Source organism: Macaca thibetana, chromosome 3 (assembly GCF_024542745.1).
Source record: "Macaca thibetana thibetana isolate TM-01 chromosome 3, ASM2454274v1, whole genome shotgun sequence".
In the NCBI taxonomy this organism is placed as follows: domain Eukaryota; kingdom Metazoa; phylum Chordata; class Mammalia; order Primates; family Cercopithecidae; genus Macaca; species Macaca thibetana.
In genome coordinates this window covers 146,340,666-146,366,387 of record NC_065580.1, presented here as the reverse complement: position 1 = coordinate 146,366,387, position 25,722 = coordinate 146,340,666, and the positions used below count along the sequence as shown (strand labels likewise).

The 25,722-nt window shown below is 54.1% G+C and overlaps 2 protein-coding genes across 4 annotated transcripts in view; both read left to right on the top strand.

Moving 5' to 3' along the window:
* Nucleotides 1-10,604, top strand: part of LOC126950585 (cytochrome c oxidase assembly protein COX19) — a 53,786-nt gene extending 43,182 nt beyond the window's left edge. For 2 of the 3 annotated variants that reach the window (XM_050784307.1, XM_050784306.1), the window contains exons 2-4: nt 3,431-3,531; nt 6,107-6,218; nt 10,010-10,604. In XM_050784307.1, coding sequence (XP_050640264.1) covers nt 3,450-3,531; nt 6,107-6,218; nt 10,010-10,088 — 273 coding nt within the window. In that variant the 5' untranslated portion in view covers nt 3,431-3,449 and the 3' untranslated portion in view covers nt 10,089-10,604. The remainder of the gene's footprint in view (nt 1-3,430; nt 3,532-6,106; nt 6,219-10,009) is intronic. The other variant, XM_050784308.1, reaches the window with a different exon arrangement.
* Nucleotides 1-25,722, top strand: part of ADAP1 (ArfGAP with dual PH domains 1) — a 107,110-nt gene that overhangs the window by 20,564 nt on the left and 60,824 nt on the right. The window lies entirely within an intron of this gene.

The following is a 25,722-nucleotide window of genomic DNA, read 5'->3' as shown; positions in this document are numbered from 1 at the left end:
TTTTTAGTAGAGACGGGGTTTCACCATGTTAGCCAGGATGGTCTCGATCTCCTGACCTCGTGATCCTGCCGTCTCATCCTCCCAAAGTGCTGGGATTACAGGCGTGAGCCACCGCGCCCGGCCTGGATTTTTTATAGACGGGGTTTCAGCGTGTTGTAGCTGGGACCACAGGTGTGTGCCCCTACACCCATCTAATTTTTGTATTTTTGTTTTGTTTTGTTTTGTTTTTGAGATGGAATCTCACACTGTCGCCCAGGCTGGAGTGCAGTGGTGCGAACTCGGCTCACTGCAAGCTCCGCCTCCCGGGTTCACATCATTCTCCTGCCTCAGCCTCCCGAGTTGCTGGGGCTACAGGCGCCCGGCTAACTTTTTGTATTTTTAGTAGAGACGGGGTTTCACTGTGTTAGCCAGGATGGTCTCAATCTCCTGACCTCGTGATCCACCCGCCTCGACCTCCCAAAGTGCTGGGATTACAGGTGTGAGCCACCACACCTGGCCCAATTTTTGTATTTTTTATAGACATAGGGTTTCAGCGTGTTGTAGCTGGGACTACAGGTGTGTGCCCCTACATCCTGCTAATTTTTGTATTTTTTATAGACATAGGGTTTCAGCATGTTGCCAAGACTGGTCTTGAACTCCCGGGCTCAAGTGGAGAGCTGGGATTACAGGTGTGAGCCACCACCCCCAGCCCCTTCCCCACTTTTTATACCGGTGAACTGCTCATAAAAATTCTTTGCTTTTCTCTCCCAGCTAAAGATCTCATATCTCATATAAAGCAATAACCATTTGCCAGGTGACAGTCAATTAAAAGCCAGTTGTCACCTCCAGGCCACAGGTCCCTCAGGGCTCTCAGACAGAGAGGCTTAGGGCAGCCCCAAGGGAGGGGCTGTCCTTCCACTGCTAAGCCGCTGCTCAGGTCAAGTGAGTGAGCTCTTTGCTGGGTAGTAAAAGCTCCCATTGTTCACAACCCTGGAAATGTATTAATGAGTAACCCAGTGTGTGGGCCCCTGGTGTAAAATAGTAGTTTATATGACAGGAATAAGGTGCAATTTTCCTTTTGTCGTTTTCAGTGGGCCCAGAGCCCCAGGCCAATCAAGGACCTGACAACTGGATATCTGCAGCCCTGGGCCCTCCCCTGGGGCCTTGGCGTGAGGTCTGCACTGCCCTGCGGTTCAGAAACATTCAGTGCCAGGCTTGTGGCTCAGCTCTGGGTACACGGAGCAGAGTCCGACCTTGGGCACAGGAATCTAATGGTATGCATTGCAGAGGGGCAGGTTCACCAGGGCCCAGCGATGGGGAGAGCTGGAAGCCACATGGGGAGGGGACACCTGGGCCAGGCTTGAAGAAGGGCAGGCCCCGGGGTGGGGGCGGTTGGGCTGCCTTGACCAAGCCTTTGTCTGCAAGCAGCCCCTGGGAAGTTGCAGTAACTGGCTCCTAAGCAACAGTGGTTTTGGGTCACACCAGGGGTCCAGAGGGGGCCAGGCAGCAAACTCAGTGTTGCTGGGGGCCCACGGTGCTTCCCACCAGGGCCTGGCTAGTGATTGTGGAATGGGGTGGGGGGATGGATGAGTGAGTGGAGGCTGGAGCTTGGGGCATCCATAGCACTGTAAAAGGTCCAGTGTTCAACTTCCTCATGGCCAGGACAGGTTCAGGGCTGGGAGAGGCTACGCAGGTGGAAGCTGGGGTCTTCACTGAGCCCTTTCCCATGACTGCTGTTGCCATGGTAACATCGACAGGCCAATGCCGGGCCGGGCCTTACCACTTACAATACACTTTCATTCTGTCCTAGGTTGAGTTGCAACTACCCTGTCCCCCATTCATATGGTGAAGTCCTAGCCACCAGGACCTTAGGATGTGACCTTTGCTTTGGAAATAGGTGCCTCACCACCTTACAGGCGGTGGCTTACACCTGTAATCCCAGCCCTTTGGGAGGCCAAGGCGGGTGGATCACTTGAGGTCGGGAGTTCGAGACCAGCCTGGGCCACATGGTGAAACCCCGTCTCTACTAAAAATACAAAAAAATTGGCTGGGCGTGGTGGCAAGTGCCTGTAATCCCAGCTACTCAGGAGGCTGAGGCAGGAGAATCACTTGAACTCAGGAAGTGGAGGTTGCAGTGAGCTGAGATTGCACCATTTCACTCATGTCTGGGTTACAAAGCGAGACTGTCTCGAGAAAAAAAAAAAAAAAGCCGGATGTGGTGGTACATGCCTGTAATCCCAGCTACTTGGGAGGCTGAGGCAGGAGAATTGCTTTAACCTGGGAGGTGGAGGTTGCAGTGAGCCAAGATTGAGCCACTGCACTCCAGCCTGGGCAACAAGAGAGAGACTCCATCTTAAAAAAACAAAACAAAGAAATAGGGTTGCTGCTGATGTAATTAGTTAAGATGAAGTTACTGGGGTAGGCCCTAACCCAACATGACTGCTATCCTTATAAAAAGAGGAAATTTAGGTTGGGAATGGTGGCTCATGTCTGTAATCCCAGCATTTTGGGAGGCTGAGGCAGGAGGATTGCCTGAGCCCAGGAGTTAAGGACCAGCCTGGGCAACATAGGGAGACTCCATCTATACGAAAAATACAAAAATTAGTCTGGTGTGGTGGTGTGTGCCTGTAGTCCCAGCTACTCAGGAGGCTGGGGCGAGAGGATCGCTGAGCCCAGGAGGTGGAGGCTGCAGTGAGTCGTGATCGCGCCACTGCACTCCAGTCTGGGCAGTAGAGCAAGACCCTGTCTCAAATAAATAAATAAAAATAGGAAATTTGGACACGCACAGGACACCATGGGAACGTAGGGGCCAAGACCAGGTGGTGCTTCTGCAAGCCAAGGAACATCAGAGACTGGCGGCCCCCAGAAGCTGGGAGGCAGGCCTGGGACTGTCCCCAGGGCCCCCACCCTGCCCACTGCTTGGACTCCGGGCCCCAGGACTGAGAGCACATTCCTGTTGTTGAAGCTGCTCGGTGGTGGCACCTGGCTCCAGCAGTCGCAGGCAGCGAGTCCACATGCTCTCCCGTCCCTCCGGTGCCGCCTTCCTCCCCGGATGGGCCTGGTGATGAGGCCTCTGTGCAATGGGGAAATCGAGGCCCCGGCAGACACCTGGGATGCAGAGATGCCCGGCACCGCTATGTGTCCTTGGGCAATTCACTGAACCTTTCTGGGCTTTGGTTTCTCACCCATTCCAAAAGCTGATTCTGCTACCGACTGCTGCGAGGGTCCCAGGGGACGGGAGAGCCCGGGCAGCGCCCACCGGGGCTCAGGAGCTTGCTGAGTCCGAGGGGGCGGGGCCGGGCCTGGGCAGGGGGCGGGGCCGGGCCTGGACAAGGGGTGGGCCAGGCCGGAGCAAAGGGCGGGGACGGGGACTGCACAACGTGCTCGGCGCTCCCGGGGTGCCTGCTCGGCGCTCCGCCGGCCGCCCTGCGTACGCTCGCAAGGCACTCGCAGACTTCGGCGTCGCCAAGATGTCGACCGCCATGAATTTCGGGACCAAGAGCTTCCAGCCGCGGCCCCCGGACAAGGGCAGCTTCCCACTGGATCACTTAGGTGAGCAGCGGAAGGTCGGTGGGCAGGGGTCTGGGATGGAGGGTCTGGGTCGCGGCCCAGCGCGGAGCCCCATGGGGTGCCGGCATCTGGCACGGTGCAGGCGGGGAAACTGAGGCACGCCACCCGCCCCTACGCCCCAGCCCCGGGTCACTGCTGCGTTGTGGACCCTGCAGGTGGGAGCTGGCAGGACCGTGGCCGCCGTGACGAGGACAGCGACACCGACTCCTTGCGTCGGGTTCCGGGTCCCTGGCTCCGCCCTGACTCGGTGGGCTGTCTGTGCCCCGGGTTTGCAGAGCGGGACATTCGGCAGCCGCGAAGCCCGCAGCTGCAACCGGGGCTTAGACGGTGCCTGGCGTGTCTGCTGCAAAGCTCCAAAGTGCTGCTAATCTCTCAATGGTTCTGGCCGGATTCCGGTATGGGGTTAGCCGTTAAATTGCCTCCATGGACATGAAGGCTTTGAAAAAGGATCTGTGGGCCGGGCGCGGTGGCTCACGCCTGTGATCCTAGCCCTTTGGGAGGCCGAGGTGGGCGGATCACTTAAGATCAGGAGTTCGAAACCAAGCTGCCCAACATGGGGAAACCCCGTCTCTACTAAAAATATAAAAATTAGTGGGCTGTGATGTGGCTCTCCAGTAGTCCCAGCTACTCAGGAGGCCGAGGCAAGAGAATCGTTTGAACTGGGAGGCGGAGGTTGCAGTGAGCCGAGTTCGGGCCACTGCACTCCAGCCTGGGCGACAGAGTGAGACAACGTCTCAAAAAAAAAAAAAGAAAGAAAGAAAAGAAAAGAAAAACGATCTGTGAATCACTGTTTCTTTCCTAATATTTTATTGTGACATTTTCAAACACAGCAAAAATGAAAGACTTTTTACCCCGAACTCTCCTGGGACCATCACCTAGCTTGCACCTTAACCTTGTACTGGGCTGAAGGTTACCACGTTGTGGGTTTTTTCCAGTGTTGTTTTCAGCATGTTTCTGAAGGAAACAGGTTTGGGTTTGTTTGTTTTTGTTTTGAGACACGGTCTCACTCTGTTGCTTAGGCTGGAGTGCAGTGGTGCAATCATAGCTCACTGAAGCCTTGGCCTCCTTCCTTTCTGGGCTCGGGGGAGTCTCCTGTCTCAGCCTCTAGAGTGGCTGGGACTATAGGTGTAGAGCACCACACCCAGCTAATTGTTTTATTTATTTATTTATTTATTTATTTATTTTATTATTATTTTTTTTTGAGACGGAGTCTCGCTCTGCCACCCAGGCTGGAGTGCAGTGGCCGGATCTCAGCTCACTGCAAGCTCCGCCTCCTGGGCTTACGCCATTCTCCTGCCTCAGCCTCCCGAGTAGCTGGGACTACAAGCGCCCGCCACCTCGCCCAGCTAAGTTTTTTGTATTTTTTAGTAGAGACGGGGTTTCACTGTGTTAGCCAGGATGGTCTCGATCTCCTGACCTCGTGATCCGCCCGTCTCGGCCTCCCAAAGTGCTGGGATTACAGGCTTGAGTCACCACGCCCGGCCTATTTATTTATTTTAGAGATGGGGTTTCCCCATGTTGTCCATGGCTGGATTATTTATTTATTTATTTTTGAAATGAAGTCTCACTCTGTCGCCCAGGCTGGAGTGCAGTGGCATGATCTCGACTCACTGCAACCTCTGCCTCCCGGGTTCAAGCGATTCTCCTGCCTCAGCCTCCTGAATAGCAGGGACTACAGACATCCGCCACCATGCCCAGCTAATTTTTGTATTTTTAGTAGAGATGGGGTTTCACCAAGTCAGCCAAGCTGGTCTTGAACTCCTGGCCTCAGGTGATCCACCCACCTCTGCCTCCCAAAGCACTAGGATTACAGGCGTGAGCCACTGCTCCCGGCCTGGATTATTTTTAAGAGACAAGGTCTAGATCTGCTGCCCAGGCCGGAGTGCAGTGCTGTGGTCATAGCTCACTGCAACCTTGAACTCCTTTGCTCAAACGATCCTCCTGCCTCAGCCTCCTGAGTAGCTGGAACCACAGACATGCGCCACACCTAGCTAACTTTTAAGGGTTTTTTTGGTAGAGATGGGGGGGGTCTCACTATGTTGCCCAGGCTGGTCTCAAACTCCTGGGGTCAGGCGATACTCTTAGAGTGCTGGGATTACAAGTGTGAGCCACCACGCCCAGCCTGAGGAAACAAGTTTTTTTTTTTTTTTTTTTTTTTTGTTTTTTTGAGATGGAGTCTCGCTCTGTCGCCCAGGCTGGAGTACAGTGGCGGGATCTCAGCTCACTGCAAGCTCCGCCTCCCAGGTTCACGCCATTCTCCTGCCTCAGCCTCCCGAGTAGCTGGGACTACAGGCGCCCGCCACCTCGCCCGGCTAATTTTTTTGTATTTTTTAGTAGAGACGGGGTTTCACTGTGCTAGCCAGGATGGTCTCGATCTCCTGACCTCGTGATCCGCCCGTCTCGGCCTCCCAAAGTGCTGGGATTACAGGCGTGAGCCACCGCGCCCAGCCGGAAACAAGTTTTGAAAGGAAAAGTAGCACAGCTTTTATTAAGGCCGTTGTGTGGTTGCATCATGTTTCACTTTGAAACGAACGTGCTGTTTTCTTTCTCATTCTAGGTGAATGTAAAAGCTTTAAAGATAAATTCATGAAGTGTCTTTATGACAATCATTTTGAAAATGCTTTGTGCAGAAATGAATCCAAAGAATATTTAGAATGCAGGATGGAGAGGTAAGTACAGCTAAGCGTTACGACTTCCATTTCCCACTACTCCAATTAAAACGTTTTTTTTCCTGAAAGGCATCACGGTGTGTCTTTTTCAGGCCTGGGATTCAGCTAGTGTTTTTCAGGACTGTAGAATTGTTTGCCCTTGAAATGGAGGCTTATCAGATGAAATTGTACCAAAAGCTGTTTCCCAATCTTGGGAACCTCCTCTTGAGTGATAGCGTTATACATCATTGCATTCCCGAGAGCATTTTCTTTCCACATTTGGTTGCTACCGACCTGTCATTAAGGTTTCAAAATCGTGCATCATAAAAATGCTGACTGAGTCAAAAGATTGAAGGTCGTGGGTATACAGTTTCTTTCTTTTGCATTCTCAGACGTTAAAAATATGCACTGGGTTGTTTTGCTCCACTTAGAGTTGTTTGGAATGTGACAGGGAGGACAATAGACTATTCAAGAAATGATGAAAGATGAATGGTTCTTCCTTTCGTAACCAGAACTCACCAAAGCTCACTTTTAAACAAAACAAACGCGTTTGTAGCTATGATCCCCACAGCTTTTACTTAAAATAAGAGCTGTCCTAATCCTTATGCAAAAAAAAGCACGTAGCATGTAATTATATGATGGTGGTGGGAGCTTTTATTTTTGCTTTTCGAGGCCATGATTAGCTCACTAAGCATTTCAGTCTTCAGACAGCTGTGTCTGTGCTGAAGACAGGTTGACAATTCACCATCTACTTTGAGTTCTTTTCATTTTCCTATAACAGACTCAGACATTTCCCTCAAGGCAAAAATCCGTTGTGCCTTTCAGGCCACACAGGTGTGTTCGGGGTTATTTGTGTGGACATTTGGGGCCGTAAGGATGATGGGCCTTCTCAGCGGTGTGGACTTCCAGTGAGGCCACATTCTGCCTTTGGGGCTGTTGCTCAGGCTCTTCCAGGGCTCACATTTGTCCAAGGACCACACTGAGTCTGTCCCTTACCATCTCTAATTGTTTATAAGTAGCACGCTGGCTGGAGCCACGTGTTTAAATTAGTCTGAAATTAATGCATCTTTAGAAAACTGGAACTGAGAATTTCTCCATGGTGCTGCCAAGCTTTAGAGACCATGTGAATTGGGCTCTGTTCATGTGAGGGTGTGAGCAGGTCTCCTGCCTCATGCTCAGCTTCCCCATGAGACTCCTGAGGACAGCGGGGAGGAAGGGAGCCAGGGCCAGTGCCTCAGGTAGCCTCGCGATTGGCCAGGCGATGTTTAGGCAAATGTGCAGGGCACGTGTTTCTGATTTCATTGTTTTTTTATTTTTATTTTTATTTTTTTTGAGGCAGAGTGTCAGTCGCCCAGGCTGGAGTGCAGTGGCACGATCTCAGCTCCCTGCAAGCTCCGCCTCCCAGGTTCATGCCATTCTCCTGCCTCAGCCTCCCGAGTAGCTGGGACTACAGGCGCCTGCCACCACGCCCGGCTAATTTTTTGTATTTTTAGTAGAGACGGGGTTTCACCGTGTTAGCCGGGATGGTCTCAATCTCCTGACCTCGTGATCCACCTGCCTCAGCCTCCCAAAGTGCTGGGATTACAGGCGTGAGCACCGCACCCGGCCTTTTTTTTTTCTTTTTTTTTTTTTTTTTAAATCCTGCTCCTTCTGTAAGGTCAGTTATTTTGACTGTAGAATTTTGATTGGTTATTTGTTCATGAAAATCATCAAACATACAGAAGTTGAGGATAATCTGCCTCCTGTAACTGGCACCTGCCCTGTTTTTAGCCATTTCTTTTCTTCCTTTTTCCTTCTGTGCTAAAATCCCAGACGTGACTTTACTCCCACCTCTGTGTGTGTCTGTTTTAGAAAATGAACCACTATAGAGTTTTAAAAAGTTTACTTTAATAAACTTTAAAATAAACTTAAACTTTAAGTTTATTTAAAATAAACTTTAAAAAAGTTGTCTTGTGAGGACTTGGACCATGTTAGCCTGATGTGAAAATACAGGTGTGTTTTAGATGACCACCGTGGTCTGAGATCTCAAGCCTCTGCAGTGATTTAGAAGTTCGCGTCCTGTCCTGGGGATTAGGCACCGGGGGTAACACAGACACCCTGGTGGAGCAGCCTCACCCCCTGCCAGCAGCACAGAGTGCATGGGGGCCTCATGGGATGGTGGCTGGGCCTCCTGGCTGGGTTGTGGGGAGGGTAAAGGAGGCCATCCCTATAAAGCACACAGTAGGATCGGGGGGCATGTCACCATGTGTGTGTGAGTTCACATGGTTGTTACTATTGTCCTGAAGAGTGTGGGGCCCATAAAAAAGTCATGCTGAGTCATGAATTTCACGTCGCTAAGATGGCTGCACTGTGATAAACAGCTGGGAATTACTTTGGCCGGATGTGGTGGCTGACGTCTGTAGCCCCAACACTCTGGGAGGCCAAGCAGGAGAATCACTTGAGCTCAGGAGTTCAAGACCAGCCTGGGCAGCATAGTGAAACCCTGTATCTACAAAAAATGTCTTAAAAAATTAGCTGGCTGGGTGCAGTGGCTCACGCCTGTAATTCCAACACTTTGGGAGACCGAGGTGGGCAGATCACTTGAGGTCAGGAGTTCAAGACCAGCCTAACCAAAATGGTGAGACCCCATCTCTACTAAAAATATAAAAATTAGCCAGGCGTGGTGGCAGGCGCCTGTAATCCCAGCCACTTGGGAGGCTGAGGCAGGGAGAATTGCCTGAACCTGGGAGGTGGAGGTTGTAGTGAGCCGAGATCATGCCGCTGTACTCCAGCCTAGGCAACAGAGTAGGACTCTGTCTCAAAAAAAAAAAAAAAAAATTAGCTGGCCGAGCACAGGGGCTCATTCCTATAATCCCAGCACTTTGGGAGGCCGAAGTGGATGATCACATGAGGTCAGGAGTTCGAGACCAGCCTGACCCATATGGTGAGACCCCATCTCTACTAAAACTACAAGAATTAGCCGGGCGTGGTGGTGTGCACCTGTAGTCTCAGCTACTCAGGAGGCCGAGGCACAAGAATCACTTGGACCTGGGAGGCGGAGGCTGCAGTGAGCCGAGATCGCATCACTGCCCTCCAGCCTGGGCAACAGAGCGAGACTGTCTCTGGGGAAAAAAAAAAAAAAAAAAAAAACTTAGCCGTGCGTGATGGCATACATCTGCAGTCTCAACTACCCAAGAGGCTGAGGTGGGAGGATCACTTGAGCCCAGGAGTTCAAGGCTGCAGTGAACTTGAACCGCTGATTGCACCACTGCATCCCAGCCTGGGAGACAAAGTGAGACCGTGTCTCTAAAAAAAAAAAAAAGATCAGATAACCGTCGACCGCAGTCTCAGTTCCACCTGGGCGGATGGCAACCTAAGGTCTCCTCTGCCAGGGTGCCATGGAAGGTGGCGGGCAGAGGTTCCAGGGATTAGGGCGTGAACATCTTTAGGGGTCATTCTTTAGGGTTTATTCTGCCAATAAAGGCAAGTCTGGGAGGTCAGCGTGAAGCTGTTGTCCAGATACATATTTTACCAGAATGTGGGGAAGTGGTGTGTCCTGGGGGCAGCGGGCGCAGCTGCCCCTCTTGGGTATCCCAGGAGGCCCCAGGCCTTAGGCCCTGGGATGTCTCTAAGTGGTCATGTCCTCATTGCCCTGTTGACTCTGCCCACTGGGGAAGGCGCCAGGCACGGGGACCGAGGCCGAGGGGCCTGTCTCCCAGGACGTAGATAGGGGCGGCAGGACCCCCGGTTTGTGGTGAGAAGCCAGGGCCTGCAAGGGCCCCTCTCGTCCTCCCTGCGCCTCCCGCCCTGACAGCTTTCTCTTTTTCTTTTAGAAAATTGATGCTACAAGAACCATTGGAGAAGCTGGGATTTGGAGACTTGATTGGTGGAAAATCAGAGGCAAAAAAATGAATTTTGATGAGAAGACCCCTAGGCCGTGTTCAGTGGTCTCTTGGGACAGAGGGCATCATCCTGCCTCTTAGGTCGGCGAAGGCCTGCGTGTAGTGTCCTTAGAAACGGGCTTCAAATAGAGGCTCCACCCCTGTGGGGGCGTCTCCTGGGTAGGGAAGTGGCGTCCTGTTTTCCCTTAGGAGGGTGTTTCTGCATTGAACCCCTGAGTGGGACGGCGTTCCCTGCAAGGCTGGGAGGGAGGGGAGCGTGGAGCAAGACCCTCGTCTTCGAGGCCGGGGCCCTCTTGTATGGGGCGGTTCTATGTTGCAGTCCTCTGATACCTTCTGAGTTCAAACAGGTAAATGTGCATAAATTTCAGTCCCTTCTGAACACAGATATCATCAGGAAATCACCATTCCCTAGCAGGATGTTTTCATGTTTGTATTCGTATATGCCAGTTCATTTCCTTAAAGAAAGAAAAAAAAAAAAAGTGGAACACAGAGTAGGAAGTGAGAACCTTCTGGCTTTGGATGGATTTGACTTCTTGATTCTTTCTGGTTTTGCCTGAATACCAAGTAGCTTCATGATCAAAGGGTCATTTTCTGATTTGTATCAGACCATATTTATAAAGCTGGGTATTTAATTTCAATAACTCCTATATTTTAACAGAAAAAGAGAACCTGAGTCCATTTGCAGGCTCGCACCAGCTGTCTTCTGTGCCAGTGAGCTCTGCCTAAGATCCCTGGCACATGTTCGCAGCACGGCCTGGCCCCTGAGCAGAGTTCTCAGCCCGTCTGCGCCAGAGTTGCCTGTGGGTCATGGAAACCCAGCCCGGGTCCACCCAGTGCATCAGGCCAGCCGGGGCCCAAACCTGTGGATGGAACGCAGGTGCTTGCACATCTGCGGCCTCAGCCAGACCTGTCCCCTTCCCAGGCGTTGGAAAGGGGCTGGCTCCTGTCTGGTCAGTGGAGGGCGGTGGCAGGAGATGGGGTGGGAGGATCCAGGTCACGTCCTCTCTGGCGACCCTGGCAGTGGCTGTCTCTAAGCCCTGGCAGGTGGGGCCACCAGCCTGGCCGACCTCGGGCTCCAGGAAACAGGCTGCCCTCACCCCTCCTGCCTGTGGGTGGCTGAGGCTTCTCAGCCCATCTCCAGTTCTCTGCAGCAAAGGCCCTCTGTTTCTGTCCTGCAGTGGTGGCCCTTTTGTGGTTAAACATGTCCCCCCCTCCCCACAGAACTGAGTACTTGTTGCGAGTGGGCCCGCCCAACCCTGTGTCCCTGCACCCATGGGTTCTACGACTTGATTCCGCTGCAGCTGTCACCATCCCGTGTCTGCTCTCTGTCAGGCCTCTAAGTGCTGCAGACATATTAACATATCACTGCTAGTTTGAAAAGTCTTATTTGTTATCAGAATATTTCGTGTAGGCACAGGGTTGCCCCAGCACTGTTTGTGGCAACCCCAGTGTCCTCACAGCATGCGGGAGCCGTGGCGCAGCCACCGTGGAGTCCACGCTGACATGGTGCGGCCATGTGCCATGAGCTCACCGACGCAGTGCGGCTGTGTGGCGTGAGCTTACTGTGAAACGGAGACAGGGACATAGGAAACTACAAAGGAGAACCCCAGAAGGAGGAGCCGGAGCTGATGGGCGTGGCCTGCCGCGAGCCCCTCGGAGCACCCCTGGGAGTGGAGTTCTGGCTGTCATGGCAGAGGGTTTCACATGCTCAAAAAGTAAACGAACCAGGATATGAGGGGAACACAACAGGCCGTGCCCACAGAGCGCCTGGGCCCAGGCCGGGGCCTCTTCACACCGTACTCTGACCCACCATCGGGAGCGCTCGGCTGGGGCTGGGGCCTGCCTCTTCCCTTGAACCACACTCTGACTCGCTGATGGGTGCCCTGGGGCCAGAGCCTTCCTCTTCGTGCCGCACTCTGACTCGTCAGGAGTGTGGGGCAGACTGTGGACCAAAGCTGGGAGAGACAGGAAAGATACTGCACTCTAGGGAGTGAATTTCTTTTTTCCGTGTACGATTCTGAAGCTATATTCGGAGATGGAAAAAACTAGAAGTACATTGTGGATGATAAAAGGCAGGCGTATTGAGCTCCTGCTTTTCTAACATACAAAGGTACCTGGATAGAGAAATAGAGTGATCGCTGTCACCTGCCCAGGGTATCCTCTGAGACCCCAGCGGATACCTGAAGCCGCGGATAGTCCTGAGTCCTGTCCCATGTTTTTTCCTGTACGTACCTGTGATCAAGTCTGAGGTGTGACCGCAAAACTGACAGAACTTTCTGCTTCCTCTTCAAAATGTCACAGGTCGGAGCTGTGTTCTTACGGAAGATCTTAGCAACCTCGGCATATGGCTGTTTTAGGTCAGGAGTTTCCACCTTTTCCCTTAAAGGAAGCGCTTGGCAGCTTCTCTGGTATGTCTGAGTCGCCTGCATCACCACTCTTGTGCTTTGGGGCCATTATTAAGTAAAATAAAGGCTTCTTGGACCCAGGCGCCGCATCACCGTGACGGTAGGTCTGATCACCGAGATGGCTACTGAGTGCCTGGCAGGCAGGGTGGCGTGGACAGCCTGGAATGCTGGACAGAGGGAGGGTTCACGTCCTGGCAGGACAGCTGCTCAGAACAGCATGGAATTGAAAACTCATGAATGGTTTATTTCTGGAATTTTCCACTTAGTATTTTTGGAGCGTGGCTGACCATGGGTAACTGAAACTGTGTGTAAAGGGGACTATTGTGAGGGGCTGTGCACAAATGCTTCCCAGCTCTGCCCTGAAGGCCTGAACGCAGCGCCCCCCACCAGGGTCTTGGCCCTGATACCATTCTCTAACCAAAGGAACCAGGGCCAGGCCAGAGAAGGTATTGGATAAGCCAGAGAGTGAAGAATTGCTGAGATGAAGGGGCTTATTGAAATAACACTGGGGGATAGGAAGGAGCACACGATGGCCAACCTGGGGCAATTTGAGCATGAAAATAAACAGGCCGGGCCTGGCAGCTCGTCTGCAATTCCAGCACGCTGCGAGGCCGAGGTGGGAGGATCACTTGAGGCCAGGAGTTCAGCATGAAAATAAACAGGCTGGGCGCAGTGGCTCACACCTGCAATCCCTGCACTGTAGGAGGCCAAGGTGGGAGGATCGCTTGAGGCCAGGAGTTCGAGACCAGCCTGGGCACCATGGTGAAACCTGTCTCTACAAAACATAAGAAAAATCAGCTGTGTGTGGTGTCACCCGCCTGTAGTCCCAGATACTCAGGAGGCTGAGGTGGGAGGATCACGTGAGCCAGAGGTTAAGTCTGCAGTGAGCCACGATTATACCACTGCTCTGCAGCCTGGGCAACAAAGCAGGACCTTGTCTCACAAAAAAAAAAAAGAAAATTAATTATTGTAATGGGCTGTAGCTCACAGAATAAATTGGTATCCACTAGTCTATACAAAATAAGTAATTGGGTATCAATGAGGGGAGGGCCAGGTCTGTCTTATTAATTCTAATGTAGAAGGAATTTTGGGAACAGGAAATTGCTATTGCAGAAACCACAGTGGTGACGGATGCAGATTACAACCCTCAGTGGGCCAGGCGTGGTGGCTCACATCTATAATCCCAACACTGGGAGGCCAAGGCAGGCAGGTCACTTGAGGCCAGGAGTTCGAGACCAGCCTGGCCAACATGGAGAAACCCCGTCTCTACTAAAAATACAAAAATTAGCTGGGACTGGTAGCGCATGTCTGTAATCCCAGCTACTCGGGAGGCTGAGGTGGGAGAATCGCTTAAACCAGGAGGCGGAGGTTGCAGTGAGCCGAGATTGTGCCACCGCCCTCCACCGTGGGCGACAACTGTCTCAAAAAAAAAAGGACCCTCAGTTGACATGAAGCGAGTGGTGAGGTGTGGTGTGAAGCAGGTGTCTGCTGAATCTTGAGAAACCTTCCCTTGAGATGTGTACTCCCTCCAAGGAGACAGTGGTCACATCACAGCAGAGCAGCGGAAGCCCCCCTAACCCAGCAGTCACTGCCGGGAGCGAGCCACACAGGCAACAGCGACCTGGTGACGTCACTGAGAGCACGGTGTCACCTCTGTTTCTCTTGCCCAACTGCATGACCTGAATGTAATCCCGAGGAGACATCAGACACAGACCCAGACCGAGGGGCCTTCTGCGAAGTGACTGCCAGCGCTCACCCAGTGTTATGTAAGATGTTATTTGGGGAACCGAGTATACACACCGTCCTATTTTTGGAACTTTTTGGAAGTCTGAAATTATTTTGAAATGAGAAAAAATATGCTTTGTATGAAACTGTAGTGGAATAGATTGAGTCGATTCTCATTTCGAAAATAACTTCAAAGAGTTTCCAGTAGGGACGATGCCGGCATGAATGGTTTCAGCAGGTCACAGGCTGAGAAGCCCGAGTCCCAAAATAGCGCCCTTGTGTGGACAGCCGGACTCCTTACAAATGCGCAGTAGCTTCCCGACGCTGCCTCTGATTTTCTGGGTCTGGCTGCTGAATGCGCTGTGCTTAAGAATCCAGACACCCTGTTGTTCCTGCCAGAGCTTCTCACAAGATATTTCGGGTAGTTCATCATCTGTCGTGTGCAGAATGCATTTTACTTCTCATACACGCTTGTCATGATAAGCTGGCCACATTATTAAAAGGCTCCCAAAGACAATTTCCAGAACGTTTTCCAAGCGTTCCCCTTGGGATGAGGTAAACCAGAGGCGGCGTGGTCCCAGGCCCGCCCCGGTGTTGCTTCCCAGGAGGGGAGGTCTGACCTGGAGGCCTGGAGCCCCCCAGGGTCGGGTCTGCAGCCCCAGAGCTGATGTGCGGGGTCTCGTGTGCACAGGCCTTGTACCGGAATTCAGCGCTGGCCCTGTTCCACCCAGGCCTCAGGAGCAAGGCAAACCACCTTCTTCCTGAAGCTTCCTGTGTCGGTTCCTCTGGCCACACTAATAGATTACTGTAAGCCCAGTGGCTTAAAGCACCGCAAGCATTACTATTCCAGAGCAGAGTCTACAAGGGGCCCAAGCCAGACAGGATGGCCCACGCCTGTCATCCCGGCAGTTTGGGAGGCCAAGGTGGGAGGATCGCCTGAGGCCAGCCCTGGCAACGTAGTGAAACTCTATCTCTACCAAAAAAAATTGTTTTTAAATTACCCTGGTGTGGTGGTATGCACCTGTAGTCCCAGCTACTCGGGAGGCTGAGGCAGGAGGATCGCTTGAGCCTGGGAGATAGAGGCTGCCGTGCACTATGATGGCACCACTGCACTTAAGCCTGGGAGGCAGAGCAATACCCTCTCTCAAATTATAAATAGCTCAACAGAGGCTGGGCGCAGTGGCTCACGCCTGTAATCCCAGCACTTTGGGAGGCTGAGGCAGGCAGATCATGAGGTCAGGAGATCAAGACCAGCCTGGCCAATATGGTGAAACCCCGTCTCTATTAAAAATACAAACAGCCAAGTGTGTTGGTGGATGCCTGTAGTCCCAGCTACTCGGGAGGCTGAGGCAGGAGAATCGCTTGAACCCAGGAGGCGGAGGTTGCAGTGAGCCGAGGTTGTGCCACTGCACTCCAGCCTGGGCAACAAAACAAGACTCCGTCTCAAAAAAAAAAAAGCCCAACAGCCATGTGTCCCCTTGGGAGGCTCTGGTGTTGAAGCACCTCAGTCAGGGCTGGGACTTGGTCCAGCCTCAAGTCGGCAGCGTGGCCCCTTCCGATCCCTCCGACCCCTGCCTGTGTGCTCCTGTCTCTCCAGCTGTGACCTCCTGCCTCCCTGTCAGGACCCTTGGAACTGCACGGGGTCCTGCTAATCCCGGACCATCCCCATCTCGGTCCCAAACAACCCGATTTGCCATGTAAGCACCATGTTCACAGGTCCCAGGGACCGGGATGCAGACATCTTCAGGGACATTGTTCTGCCCCCACACCTATTTGTGAGGCATGTGGGTGGCTCAGGCTTGGCCTGGGGCGGCAGCAGGTCCCTCTGGTGGGAGGGGCCCAAGGCCCCCCCCCGGCTCTGGACAGCCGTGCACCTCGACAGGTGTCCGCGCTCAGAGGGGAGGCTGGCGGCCTACTCGTCCACTCTGAAGAGCAGGGGAGCTGGGGTCATGACTGGGGGCACCGGGGTTAGTCTGTGGGGCTGCCCGCCAGACAGGGCCGGACAGCGCCCACCCCCCCTTAGCCTGCAGGGGCTGTGTGACCTTCGAGAAAGCAGAAGCACTTGGTGGGGGTGGCCCCGATGGACGGACAGCAGCAGCACCACGGCACCCTTGAGGGTCACCTGCAGAGGCAGAGCCAGGTGCATAGCTGTCAGCTGGGGCAGGACGGTAGTTTGTGCAGCTAGACCTTTGCTCCAGGAGCCACAGGCTGGGGCCAGGGTCGTGCGTCCTGAAGCCCCAGGCCTTCCTGACTGGGCAGCCCCTTCCCACCATCTGCCCCCACGGCCACCTGCCTGCCACCACCCTCAACCCCCCACTAACCCTGCCAGCTCAGTTTCCAGATGTGGCCCAGATCAGGGCAGCACAGGACAGGTGCCTATGAAGTGTGGGGTTCAGTGAGGGGCTGCAGGGGCTGAGCCAGAGCCTGGGCGGGGCAGGGGTCTACCCACCTGTGGGGGCTGCGATAGGGACCAGGCAGGATGGTCCAGGTAGCGGCCCTTTGGGCAGCAGAGCCACAGACCCTCCCTGGGGTCCCAGCTCTTCTCAGGGCAGACGTGGGAAGCACCAGCCCTCATGGGCGTCCGCTGGGGTGGGGATCCTGCTTCATGGAGGCCTCTCTTTGAGGGGAGTGGCCTGGACGTGGGGCTGGTGGGGGCTGGGATTCTCTGAGGCCACCAGTGCAGATGCTAGTCACTATGTCACAGGCCATCCCAAACTCAGGGCCTCATACAGCATCTTCCGGCTCCCACCCTTATGGCTCTGAGGCTGGCTGGGCTCAGCCGGGCGGTTCACACACAGGTGTGAGGAGGCTGGAGTCACTGAGCTCTGCTCTCGATGGGTGGGTTCTAGCCCTTGGGTGGGCAGGGTTGGGCCCAGCGCCTCTGTTCCTGGGCTCTGTCCGCGTGACCTCTGCAGTGTGGAGGCTGCAGGGGGGCCCGGCTGTATACATGGAGGTGGGACAGGGGCGAGAGGCCAGGCAGAAGCTGCATCCTTCTGTGACCCCATGTCAGAAGTCACAGGCCACCACCCTGCATGGCCCGGGACAGTCACAGCCCCTCATCCACGTTGGTCCTGCATGGGCTGGGACAGTCACAGCCTCCCGCTGTGTATGGAGAGGCAGGGCAGGGGCGAGGGGCCAGGCAGAAGCCGCATCCTCCTGTGACCCCATGTCAGAAGTCACAGGCCACCACCCTGCATGGCCTGGGACAGTCACAGCCCCTCATCCACGTTGGTCCTGCATGGACTGGGACAGTCACAGCCCCCCACTGTGTATGGAGAGGCAGGGCAGGGGCGAGGGGCCAGGCAGAAGCTGCATCCTCCTGTGACCCCATCAGAGGTCACAGGCTGCTGTCCTCCATGGGCTGGGACAACTGCGGCCCCTCGCCCACAGGGGTCCTGCACGGGCTGGGACAGCTGTGGCCCGGCCCACGTTGCAGGTGGGAGTGAGAGGGGTGTTAAACACACTGGGGAGTGGGACAGGGAGGGGAGGGAAGTGCGGGGAGAGGGTAGATGTGTAGATGGTGGAGAGAGATGATGGTGGTGACGGATCATTCACAGATGACAGATAAACAGATGACAGAGGTAGAGAACAGGGAGACTGCTTGATGATAGATAAACATAGAGATGGCAGTTCACATAGACACAGATGACAGGTCGCACAAATAGATGATGGGCGGATGGACAGAGGGGGATGGTGAGTGAGAGGGAGGGAGGGGGCACAGGCAGGGCCCCCAGGAAAGGCAAGCCCCGTCTAAGGCTGCGTCCGCCTTTCCTGACTCATGTCCACACCTCCCTCTCTGTGAGGCTGTGGGGTTTCTCCAGCCTGACTCTGCAGAGTGCGGTCTTGTGCCTGCCTCTGGCACAGACAGGCCTGTGGTTCGTTCCCGCAACAGCCCCCATGAGATGGGTGACTCAGCCTCAGTCTCCCCATCTGCTAAAGACATATGGCATCAGCCCGCCTGGGCACTGAGGACTGGAGTGGCCTCTGGTATGGGCGGAGGATTACCTAGGTGCCGAGGCAAGAGACTGAAGGCACAAACTGTTTCAGTATAATAAAGAAAATAGAATAAAAATAGTCATAATACAAATCAGATATAGAGATGATCATGGACAATTATCAATCATTATAAACATTATTAATCATTCGCTTTTAATATTACTCTTTGTTGCATTACTGATATAACCTAGGATTAAGCGGCAGGTATAGGGTCAGGTGCTGAAGGGACATGGTGAGAAGTGACCTAGAAGGCAAGAGGTGAGCCCTCTGTCACGCCCGCATAAGGGCCGCTTGAGGGCACCTTGGTCAAGCGGTAACGCCAGTGTCTGGGAAGGCCCCCGTTACTTAGCAGACCGCAAAAGGGAGTCTCCTTTCCTTGCAGGAGTCAGGGAACACTCTGCTCCACCAGCTTCTTGTGGAAGGCTGGATATGATCCAGGCCTGCCCGCAGTCATCCAGAGGCCTAGACCCCTCCCTGTGGCGCTGTGCTTCAACGGTCACGCTCCTTGTCCACTTTCATGTTCCTCCCATACTCCTGGTTCCTCTTTGAAGTTCTTAGAAGATAGCAGAAGAAATAGTGAAAGTCTTAAAGTCTTTGATCTTTCTTATAAGCGCATAGAAGAAAACGCTGACGTATGCTGCCTTCTCTCTCTGCTTCGGCTGCCTAAGAGGGAAGGGCCGCCGTCCCACGATCACGTGACTTGCTTCACTTTGTCAATCACTTAGAAGATTCACCCTCCTTACCCTGCCCCCTCGTCTTGTATGCATTAAATATCAGCGTGCCCAGCCGTTCGGGGCCACTGGCGGTCTCCGTATCTTGGTGGTAGTGGTTCCCCGGGCCCAGCTGCTTTCTCTTCATCTCTTTGTCTTGTGTCTTTATTTATTACAATCTCTCATCTTTGCACACGGGGAGAACACCCGCTAAGCCTCACAGGGCTGGACCCTACACTCTGGGCAGAGGGGGCCTCTTGGGTTCAGCCCATGCAGCCAAGCAGGAGGAGCTGCTGGATTCTTATTTAAACATGAGAGAAACAGCCTTCAGAACGAGGACGTGCATGCACAGGGCTCACATAAACGGCAGGTTCTGCGTGTGACCACACCCACCATCTGCCCCTCTGTGGCTGGCTCCTGTCACTTAGCACAGCGTGTTCAAGCTTCACCTGTGTCGTGCTGTGTTCATGGCTGAGTCGCACTCTGTGGTGTGTACAGACCATACTTGGCTTATCCACCCATCAGCTGGTGGACATTTGGGCTGTTTGCATTTAGGACTGTCCTGAGTAACGCTGGCTGGGAAAGACGGCTCACGCCTATAATCCCAGCACTTTGAGAGGCTGAGGCAGGTGGATCACCTGAAGCCAGGAGCTCAAGACCTGCCTGGGCAACATAGCAAGACTCTGTCTCTACAAGTAAAACCCCCACAAAATTTAGCCAGGCAAAGTGCCACACACCTGTATTCCTAGCTACTCAGAAGGCTCAGGAGGGAGGATTGACTTGAGCCCAAGAGGTTGAGGCTTCAGTGAGCTATGATTGCACCACTGTACTCCAGCCTGGGTGACAGAGCAAGACCTTATCTCGAAAAAAATAAATAATAAGGCCGGGTGCAGTGGCTCACCCCTGTAATCCCAGAATTTGGGGAGGCTGAGGCGAGTGGATCACGAGGTCAAGAGTTCAAGACCAGCCTGACCAACATGGTGAAACCCCCGTCTCTATTAAAAACACACAAATTAGCCATGCGTCGTGGCAGGCACCTGTAATCCCAGCTACTCAGGAGGCTGAGGCAAGAGAATCACTGGAACCCGGGAGGCAGAGCTTGCAGTGAGCCAAGATTGTGCCACTGCACTCCAGCCTGGGCGACAGAGCAAGACTCTGTCTCAAAAAAAAAAAAAAAAAAAGAAAAAGAAAAAAGAAAGAAGGCTGGGCGCAGTGGCTCACGCCTGTCATCCCAGCACTTTGGGAGGCCGAGGTGGGCGGATCACAAGGTCAGGAGATGGAGACCATCCTGGTGAACATGGTGAAACCCCGTCTCTACTAAAAATATAAAAAATTAGCCGGGCGTGGTGGCGGGCACCTGTAGTCCCAGCTACTCGGGAGGCTGAGGCAGGAGAATGGCGTGAACCTGGGAGGCAGAGCTTGCAGTGAGCCAAAATCGCGCAATTGCACTCCAGCCTGGGCAACAGAGCGAGACTCCGTCTCAAAAAAAAAAAAAAACAAAAAAACCAAAAACAAAAACCGGGGAAGATGCTGCTGAGAACACTTGTGTCCGAGTGCCTGTGGACATGTTTTCTGCAGTCCTCGGGCGCATACTGGGGAGTGGGTTTCCTGGGTCCCACGGCAGCTCCATGCTAGCCTGTTTTCCAGGGCGGCTGCACCGTCTTCCACCCGGCAGGGCTGTGGGAGGGTCCAGGTTCCCCCATCCTCACCGGTGCTCCTCTGTAAATCCTAGCCTCCCCCCACCACCCCAGGTCTTCACTGCATCCTGGTGTGGAGCATCTCGTTGTGGTTTTGATTGGTGTTTCCCTGACAACTAATGGTGCTGAACATTTCCCGTGCCTGTCGGTGGCTGCATGTCTTCCTTGGGGAAGCATGTATTCAGATTCTTTGCCCTTTTTTTAAATTGGTTCACTTGCCTTTTTATTATTGAGTTGTATGAGTTCTTTATAAGTAACTGTTTCTTGAGGTTGCACCAATTTGGGTGTGAACTTTACTGCCTGATGGTCACTGCTGAAAGGGGTCAGGGCTGGGGGAGGAGAGCACCTCCTGGGGTCCTGTGTCGAGTCTGGGCCTCCTCCCCATGCCAAGTGTGTGATTCCAGCCCCAGAGGATCCTGCTGGTCCCAGGCTTCAAGAGATCACCTGAGGACGCCTGGGCTGTGACTGGAGTGGTCAGGCCAACCCCAGCTGTCCAGTGGGGGAGGGGAGGATGGGGGATGCCAGGACCCCTCCCCAGGTGCAGTGCCCAGCTCCATACCTGCCACCAACCCCTCGGTTATGGGGACAGCTCTCCACGACCCCTTTCTCCATGCCAGACCCCATCTCTGTTTGGAAAACTAAGCAAAAGATAATGTTCAAATGCCCCAAAACCCAATAAGGCAACCTGTGCACCCACCGTCCCTGGCCTGTCATCTCGAGGAGGCCCCTGCAGACTCCCTGCCCCCGAAGGGGTTTCCAGGTCTAGCCCCACTCCCGGAAAGTGGTGCCAAGACCACCTCTCGTCCTGGGTGGTGTTTCCCTGTCCCCTGCATTTCAGGGCGCAGTGGCTGTTTCTGGGGAATCCCTGTGTCTCCTTTAAGCCCTTCCTGAGCAGAGCTCCTTGGGATCCATGCGCTGCTGAGCTCCTACTCCAGGTGCCTGAGGGGTGGCGGGGCCCCCACAGCAGGCAGAAGGCCCAGGAGGGTCTGCACAAGGCCAAAGGCACAGACACAGAGGACAGGGTGGAGGCTGCAGCCAGTGGGCTACCCAGAAGGGGGCCGGCCACATGGGGGCCCAACATCACGACCCCCATCCCCACAAATGAGGCGGGCAGAGCCAGGAGCAGCCCACCCCTGTGCTGAGCCTGGACGTGGAAGACCCCTCCTTGGCCTGCAGGGTGGCCTACTGACTCTCGACCGACCGTCGTGTGAGGCGCTGTCCAAGCACAGATAATTGGACTGAATTAGCCCCGGCCCCTGCGCGGGGCGGAGAGGGAAGTGAACCTCACCACCCTCCCCTCCCCTGTGGCAGCTACTGGATTGAGCAACTGCTTGGCTGAGTGTTGGGCAAGATGGTCACAGAGAGGGCCCAGCCCAGCCTCAGTCCATTTGCCCCTTCCCTGGGGACAGCCCCCCTCTACCTGGGAGGAGCTAGCTTCCAATCAAAGTCATCTGCGGGCCTACTGTGTGCAGGCCCCATGCTCAGGAGACGCTGAAGGAGCTCAGCCCTGCTCTCAGGAGCCCCCTGCCTGGGGCCTGCCGCGCGGCCGAGTGGTCACAGGAGGCAGGTGCCTCTAGCTCTGGACTAGGAAGACGCTTGAGGAATGAGTGTCAGGGTCCCTGGTGCAGCCGTGCAGGTCAGTGACAATGGGTAGGAGGCTCAGCAGAGCTTGTGGGTCACTGCGCATGAGCAGGAGCAGGCAGGCCACCTGTCCAGGCCTCTCGCCAGCTGCTGCTGGCTGGAACAGCCTTTGACCAGCACTGGTCTGGATCTGGCCCGCCCTGAGCTATGCTGTTACCTTCTGGATTCTTCCTGAGTCCTGGGCTCCCCCCTGGCCCTGCCCAACCCTGGCCACAGCCACTGGGGGCAGCCGGATCTCAGGACAGCTGTGCTCTCGGGGGTCCAGGCAGGTACTTGTGGACCTCGGCCAGGCAGCCTCCTCTTTTGAAGAATCCCCCTCAGCCCTGACATCTCTTAGATCATGTGGCTCACCACCTCTGTGTCATCCTCATGCCTTCCCGTCCCCTGAGTGATGCCACAGTTCCCTTAGCAGGATGGAAGGACAGAGAAGGCAAGACACCTGCCTGCTGGAACCTCCCACGGAGGAGGACCTGGAACAGCAGACCATCGATGGTCTTGGCTCATACTGGAAGCTCTGGCCTGTTGGGCACCTGCTCCCCTAAGGCCTCCCTGCCGCTATTTCTATTCCTCGTACGATGGCCTCCCCCTCTTTGGGGACCTTGAGTAAAGGCTCTGGGCTATGTTAGGGTGTGTCGCTTTGTTATATCGTTTTATGTGTATTCCAGTCCTGAGGCGTGTGGCCTCCAGCAAGGGATTGAACTTCCCTGTGCCTCAGTCTTCCCAACTGAAAATAGGGCTTCAATAAGAAAATACATGTCAAGGCCGGGCACAGTGGCTCACGCCTGGAATCCCAGCACTTTGGGAGGCCGAGGCGGGCGGATCACGAGGTCAGGAGATCAACACCATCCTGACTAACACGGTGAAACCCCGTCTCTACTAAAAATACAAAAAATTAGCCGGGCGTGGCGGCAGGCACCTGTAGTCCCAGCTACTCGGGAGGCTGAGGCAGGAGAATGGCATGAACCCGGGAGGCGGAGCTTGCAGTGAGCCGAGATCACGCCACTGCACTCCAGCCTGGGTGACAAAGACTGGGCAACGGACTCCCTCTTAAAAAAAAAAGAAAGAAAGAAAGAAAGAAAGAAAGAAAATACATCTCAAGCCGGGCATGGTGGCTCAGGCCTGTAATCCCAGCACTTTCAGAGGCTAAGGCAGGCAGATCATGTGAGTCAGGAGTTCGAGACCAGCCTGAGCAACATGGGGAAACCCCGTCTCTACCAAAAAATAAAAAAATTAGCTGGGCATGGTGGCACCCATTTGTGGTCCCAGCTACTCAGGAGGCTGAGACAGGAGAATCACCTGACCCCAGGAAGCAGAGGTTGCAGTGAGCTGAGATTGTGCCACTGCACTCCAGCCTGGGCGATAGACCAAGACCTGTCTCTAAAAAAGAAAAAAAAAGGAAAATACAAGTCAGGCTCTTTCTCCTAATACCTAGTGCAGAGCTGCTGCTGTTATTAACATTCATCTGTCTTTATTAGGTGACATTCTCCAAGCTCATGCTGTGTGGTGGATTCCAAGCCTGGCACAGGGACCCAGAGATGGAAATGCCACCTATCCCCACCCCAAAGGCTCCCATCTGAGGGAGGAGAAAGACCTGTGTGAATGGTTACAGGGAAAGGGCATGTGACGCCACAGGGCTCACGATCCCAGAGACGCAGACCAAAACAGGCTGCTGTGTTCTGCTTCAGGTGGACAGAGCTTAAGCAGCTCCGTCATTCCACGTTGGCTGGAGCAGGGAGACAGGTGTCTTTGGTGGCACACTGGTCAGTGCGGCCTCAGTGGAGGCCGTCCCACATCCCATACCATTGCCCCAGGGATGCCACTTTGAGTGCAAATCCACACGAAACTCTCACAAAGATGAGGCTGTGGGCCGGGCGTGGTGGCTCAAGCCTGTAATCCCAGCACTTTGGGAGGCCGAGACGGGCGGATCATGAGGTCAGGAGATCGAGACCATCTTGGCTAACACGGTGAAACCCCGTCTCTACTAAAAATATAAAAAATTAGCCGGGCAAGGTGGCGGGCGCCTGTAGTCCCAGCTACTCGGGAGGCTGAGGCAGGAGAATGGTGTAAACCCGGGAGGCGGAGCTTGCAGTGAGCTGAGATCAGGCCAGGGCGCTCCAGCCTGGGTGACAGAGCGAGACTCCGTCTCAAAAAAAAAAAATAAAATAAATTAAAAAATAAAAGATGAGGCTGTGTAGACCGTGATTCTGATGCATTCAGAACGCCCTGAATGCTTCTACGCCAGTGACTGGGTGAACAAGTCATGGTCCAGTTGAACTTTCTTTGAGTTTTTTTTTTTTTTTGAGACAGAGTTTCACTCTTGTTGCCCAGGCTGGAGTGCAATGGCACAATCTCAGCTCGCTGCAACCTCCACCTCTCAGGTTCATGCGATTCTCCTGCCTCAGCCTCAGCTGGGATTACAGGCATGTGCCACCACGTTCAGCTAATTTCTTCATATTTAGTAGAGACGAGGTTTTGCCATGTTGGTCAGGCTGGCCTTGAACTCCTGATCTCAGGTGATCCACCCGCCTCGACCTCCCAAAGTGCTAGGATTATAGGCATGAGCCACCACACCCAGCCGAACTTTTGAGTAGAATACAACCATTCAAAAAGAAAGAGTCTGGGCACAGTGCTCACGCCTGTAATCCCAGGACTTTGGGAGGCTGAGACAGGAGGATCACTTGAACCCAGGACTTCAAGACCAGCCTGGCAACATAGGAAGATCCCCATCTCTACAAAAAAAAAAAAAAATTCTTTTTTTTAGAGACAGGGTCTCCCCTCTCTTCCCCAGGCTGGAGTGCAGTGACACCATCATAGCTCACTGCAGCCTCAGCTTCTGGGCTCAAGTGATCCTCCTGCCTCCGCCTCCTGAGTAACTGGGACTCCAGGCCCCCACCGTCACACCTGGCTAAATTTTGTATTTGTAGAGATGGGGTCTTGCCATGTTGCCCAGGTTGGTCTCAAACTGCTGAGCTCAAGCGATCCACCAGCCCTGGCCTCCCAAAGTGCTGAGATTACAGCCCTTAGCCAAAACCCTGTCTCCATAAATGATTAAATAAATGAAAGGCCACAGGCCTCAGACCGTTCATTCTGGAAGGTGCTGAGGAATTGTTTGTTAATAGTGGTTGCCTGGAAGGCAGCGGGGGGAGGCTTTCCTTTTTCAGTCTGGTATGTTCCAGTTTGTTTTCAGCCGGGCTACTGCACTAACAATATAAGAAGAAAATGGAAAGAATTTGAAAAGACGCTGGGGTGTGCAGAGGAAGGGCACCCAAGTCTGGGGAAGGCGACATCAAACCCAGGCTTTTTGTTACCTGTCAGCCCCCATGTGAAGTCCCCGCCGGGCCCCTCAGCCAGCCTGAGTGGGAGGAGTGCTCAGAGGGTCCCCTCTGTGGGTGGTGGGCAGCTGGGTGGGTCTCAGGGGGAGGCTCCCTCTGGGGCCTCTGCGGCCTCAGTGCCCTGGGATGCTGGCGTTT